The sequence below is a fragment of the Nicotiana tabacum genome, chromosome 5, assembly GCF_000715075.1.
Source record: "Nicotiana tabacum cultivar K326 chromosome 5, ASM71507v2, whole genome shotgun sequence".
Taxonomy (NCBI): Eukaryota; Viridiplantae; Streptophyta; class Magnoliopsida; order Solanales; family Solanaceae; genus Nicotiana; species Nicotiana tabacum.
In genome coordinates, this window is record NC_134084.1 from 134,550,155 (window position 1) to 134,555,612 (window position 5,458).

Sequence of the window (5,458 nt, forward strand, 5' to 3'; positions counted from 1 at the left end):
CCGGATATGAATTTTATATGTGGCCCATCCGGTAGTCATCACCTAACTGAAAACGTCCATCATGGAATGTCATCACATTACGACTTGTAAGTGAAAAGCTACAGCCATATATAAAGCATTTATTAATTTAGTAGCTTATATTTTTGTTGAAATGTGCAGTGAAAACGAGCAAGTTGAACTACCCGTACTCACTCAATTGCCCGAAAATGACGTATTACATCAGGATCTGGCAGATGCACAGAGTGAGGAAGAGAACAACGATTACGATAACAATGCCGATGAATCGGGAGACGAGACACCATTTGCTCGTGAGGATGGTGATGAAGAGGACGAGGAGGAAGGACCCGATTTGAAGAGAGCCCCACATAGATGAAAAGTGTACGAGTCTGAAGTGCCGTTTCATTCAAGGGAGATTCCTTATATTGATAACTTGCCAGCCGTGCCAGATGTGGAAGCTCTCACAAGGGATTTTGATGAAATGCGGACAGCAATGTGGGATGAGTCTAGACCAACGGTGCTTGCAAAGGGGATGCGTTTTCCTGATAAAGCACGCGTAAGCAGGGCTTGTAAAATGCACAATGTTAAAGAGTGTTGTGAGATGCAGGTATCGGAGTCAAGTCCGACGGTATACAAGGCTATTTGCCGCAGGTGGTTTTGGCCATGTAATTGGATGTTGCGTGCGTCGAAGAAGAAGACAGGTATGTGGAAAGTGGGTAAATACATTCCCACCCACACATGCGAAATGGACACTTTCAACGGGAATCACTTCAACTTGGATATTGACTTGATATCTCTTGTACTTATTCCGCACATCGAAGCGTCCATAAGGTATAAAATCAAAGAGTGCATTACAGCAGTCCACCAGGAATAGGGCCACACAATTACTAAAAGAAAGGCATATCTTGGGCGCAAAAGAGCGTTTGAAATAGTCTATGGTAACTGGGATAAGTCATTTGCAGATCTGCCTAGGTACATGGCTGCACTGCAGCACTTTAACCCCGGAACAGTTATTGAATGGAAGCTTGAGCGGAGTTCGGGTAAACTAGAATATATATTCAATTACGTGTTCTGGCCGTTTAAGCCAGCAATTGATGGTTTTCCGTATTGCTGACCCGTAATATCCATAGACGGAACTCATGTCTATGGAAAGTACGATATCAAGCTATTGATAGCCGTGGCAGTGGATGCTAATGGACATATATTTCCTCTAGCCTTTGCTATTTGTGCAAATGAAAGCACAGAGACGTGGACAATGTTTTTGAACCACTTGAAAGAGCACGTTGTCAAACATCATTTAGGTATTTGTCTAATATCTGATTGGCACGGGGGTATATTAAGTTCTGTGGAGAACCTTCCTGCCTGGCAAGAACCTTATGCATACCACCGTTACTGTGTGAGGCACTTTAAAGCCAATTTCAAGAAGGCACATCCCAAAAAAGATCTACATGATTTGATGTGGATGGTAGCAACAGACCACCAACAACATAAATTCCAGAGGCATATGGATTCTATTAGGCAAGAAGACGAGGCAGCATATCGTTGGTTAATGCGACATGATCCTGAAAAGTGGACGTTGCATGCAGATGGTGGCAGACACTGGGGAATTCTTACTAAAAACGTGTCAGAATCCTTCAACGGGTTATTAAAGTCGGCAAGAGGATTGCCCGTCATAGCCATGGTGCGTATGTCGTTCAAGCAGATGGCGGAGAGGTTTGTGCAATGGTCTGCAGCTGCAACGGAATTGATGGAAAGGGGTGTTGAATTTATGCCAGTGCCTATGAAGAAATTAGAGAAATACAGACGGCGAGCACATTGGCATTCCTTTTGTAATATGATAACGAACGAGGTATTTTTGAAGTTCGCACCGCTATCCATAATAATCGGGGTAATAATGTACATACTATAAATGAATCCACAAGGTTATGCTCATATAGGAAATGGTCAATCTACCACATGCCTTGTTCACATGCCATCAAGTGTTTTCAACGTGTTGGTTATGCGGAGACCAACTATATTGATCAACAATATAGTGTTTCCAAATACCTAAACACATATAGTGGTCAGTTGCAACCAGTGGGTTCTGAGCATTACTGGCCCCCAGAACCATTTAAAATGGTGTGTAACAAGTCCTATTTGCGTAAAAGACAGGTGCAGAAGAGAACGCGTATACGGAACCAAATGGATGTTAGTGATATCGTATATGCGCGCAAATGTGGTATATGCTCGCAAACAGGCCACGACCGTAGAAAATGTCCTTTGGGTGGCAACAATAATCAAGCTCAGGGCGGGTGTTCTTCTATTGTACCTAACTACCCATGAGTTCATGTTGTAATAATTAGTTGTTATGTATACGATTTAAGTATTTATGAAATAATATTTTCTTGTTTGTTAATTATGATTTGTACTTTCCCTTTTTACCTATTTAAATAATAATTTAATATAATTATCAGTATATTTATTATGTGTGTTGTCTTGTCGCTATCACGATATTTAATACACAAATTATACATATGGCGCTATGTGTGTCTTGTTTTATAGTTTTTGGTATAGTAACACAGCTGACATAAAGTCGTCTTGTCAACATCATGATATGGCGCCATTAGATATGGCGCTATCTAATATAGCGCCATTAGATATGGCGCTATATGTGTGTTGTTTCGCCTATAAATAATGGGGTCATTGTAGTTATTTTGTGTGCTAAAAATTTCTCCCAAGAAATATTTCATTAAAAGTAAGTAAGGTTTTTATTATAAGCAAATATTTCACAAATGGCTCAACCTGGTCGTCCACCAATTTGCTTATGTGGAAAACCATGCATGATGGATTGTGGGTGGGAAGGTGCTAACGCTGGACGCCGCTATTGGTGCTGTATGAACACATTGTACAAGCAACCCGACGAACCTACTTGTGAAATTAATGAATGGGCTGAGGAACCATGTTATCAGGAAAGCTACAGGGATAAATTACAGGAATTTCATAATATGTGGTTATACCAGCATAGAATACAAAAGGAGGGAGATAGAATTATTACAAAAATGAGGGAGAAACTAAAGGAGGTGGAAGATAAAGAATGGAGAGTGGAATGAAATTGTGAAGCACACAAGGAACGCAACGAAAAATATAAACGGGAACTTGCGGAGGTGAAGGCGAGAGTGAAAGAGTTAGAAGAAGAAAAAGAACAAATGGAAGAACGATTTAAGTGGTTGGAGTGAAGAATAAATGACAACTGAGGATGGAGCATTGGCGTGTATGTGTTTAGTGTCATTTTCATATGTCATGTATTTTTATTATGTTGGCCTGTTATGTTTGTGTTTGTGTTGTAGTAATGTTTACCTTGTTTGTTGTACTAAATTTTATTTTAATTTAAGTGGAAGTTAAGTTTAAGTTGTTGTGTTACTATACCAAATACTATAAAACGAAATGAGAACTAAAAAAAGTAACTGTCATATTCGATTAAATATTGTTGTTAATGTATACAAAAATATTATTTACACCAAAAAAACATAAAAATGGAAGACCGAATCAATGTGTCCCGCATCCGGTGTGTCTCAAAGTAGCCGTTGGCCTGAGGCGCATCCCCTGCCGCCCGGGTACGCTATCAGGATCATCATCATCAAGTCGTCTCCTTATGGCCGGATGCAGCACAGGATGACATGTATCAGTGGTGCTGTCAGGTCCAGTAGAAGGCTACATAATAATATCAAACTTAGTATAGAAAACTACATAACAATTCACAAAAAATTATATTGTCTTACCATAATCGTGTCTGGATCCTGAATGTAGTCATCTGTCGCAGCATCGCATGAAGCCTAAAAAAGTAAATTAATAAAGTTAAAGAAAATAAATAAGTTATAGTAAAAACAGTAATAAAATTAATACTAATAAACTCATACCTGCGCATGTGATGAGCTGCCATAACTCAGTCGGTGCCCACTATCAAAATCTCGGATCGGTCGAGACTCATCAGTGGTAGACGGGCCAGGGAAATATCTACCCAACTCCACTCCTTGAAAATCCGAGCCCGTGATCAAGAATTGACCCGATGGGGTCACCTGCGACGTCCCTGGAGTGTCATAAATGCCAAGGCTGTAAGACGGCATGTCGGTCTCATGCATGCCACCTCCCATATCAGTAGCAACATCATCAGCAAGAGCCTCAAAGCCCCCTTGCTGGGGACCTCCTCTCCGCCCACGACCACGTCGTCTAGCACCAGCAGGTCGTCATGGAGCAGCAGCAGCTTGTCGGCCACCACCCCGTGGCATACCACGACCTCGCTGGTACGTGGCTGGGTCAACATAATCTGGCTGGTGTGCCAAACGCTGATCCGATCGGCCTCGCTGCAGTGTCTGGGCAGCCACATCCATTAAGCGACGACTATAGTCCTGCATGATCACAGGATCGTGGACATAACTCTGCATCTGCTGCCCCGTACAATATACGGTATGCAATCTAATCGCCTGCACAAAAGTTTTTAATATAAACTACGTATTTGACTAGAAATTACTATTAATGTAATTGATAATAACAGAAAACATACCAGAGCCTCATGTCTCCCGGCGTATGAGACGTACCGACCATCTACCTGATGAACTGGGTTCCCGATAGAAAGTCGGGAAACAGTGCGGTACCATGCCATATAAACTTAGATAGGAAAGTGTTGCGGAGCTGGGGTCAAGTCCCCTCGGCTATCCAACTGCGCTGTCAGCCAATCATTAAATGTGTCGTCCACTCTCATCCGATCATCCATCTCATAATGTAAAGGATCCCATGCAGGCCGAGTCGGTATAGACTGCGGAAATCCAAACTGACGAAATACTCGCTCTGAGTCATGATGCTCAACAATATCGAGGCACGTGAGAGGGACGGAAGCCCTCCAAATAAGGCGGCCATGCGTGCAATACGCTGCCAGGGTACCTATCAGCTCTTCGCTGTACGGCGTCCAGATGAACTATCAAATAATAACACAAACCGTTAGTATGCGCAACACCTAGTTAAACAATAATTGGTAAGTTTAGTTAGATATTCACCTGTGCATCCTCCAGAAAATCCAACACATCCCTACAGAAGGGGAGATTATGATGGCCATGATACTCTCGTGCAAGTCTACGACGCAATACCCACCTACAAGCTAGAGGGAGATCAGGAATATGTACATTAGCCGGTAGCTGTGGTAGAGGTGGCCGAAGCTGCAGAAATCGCTCCCACACCCAAACCTAAAACATAAAGTTGACGTAAAGATTAACTATAACTAGGTAGAATTGTAACTAAACGACAAATTATTTGAATACGATGTCACTTGTAGAAGTGGCAGAAAGCCAGAAACGTCTCTCTGTGTGCCCATGGATGCCCGACACATCTACCTGTACAAAAAAGATAGGACAACACCACCCCAGCTGTAGCTGACTGTATCATCGAAGTCCGCAATATGATGCAAAAAACGGAGGCTCACTAGGTTCCC

General features: G+C 42.2%; 1 protein-coding gene across 1 annotated transcript; it reads right to left on the reverse strand.

Annotated features, from left to right (window-relative positions):
- Positions 1–3,446: 3,446 nt before the first annotated feature.
- On the reverse strand, positions 3,447–4,126 carry LOC142180647 (uncharacterized). The gene is made up of 3 exons (XM_075252698.1): positions 3,894–4,126; positions 3,756–3,809; positions 3,447–3,687 (listed from the first exon to the last, which is right to left on the reverse strand). The coding sequence occupies exons 1-3, from the start codon at positions 4,113–4,115 to the stop codon at positions 3,523–3,525; spliced, it is 441 nt and encodes a 146-aa protein (XP_075108799.1). The 5' UTR covers positions 4,116–4,126; the 3' UTR covers positions 3,447–3,522.
- Between the last annotated feature and the right edge of the window lie 1,332 nt (positions 4,127–5,458).

Coding starts and splice junctions, on each gene's coding strand:
- LOC142180647 (XM_075252698.1), bottom strand. CDS start 4,115: ATGCATGAGACCGACATGCCGTCTTACAGCCTTGGCATTTATGACACT. Junction 3,810..3,893: donor GCAGCTCATCACATGCGCAG/GTATGAGTTTAT, acceptor TTACTTTTTTAG/GCTTCATGCGATGCTGCGAC. Junction 3,688..3,755: donor AGGATCCAGACACGATTATG/GTAAGACAATAT, acceptor ATTATTATGTAG/CCTTCTACTGGACCTGACAG.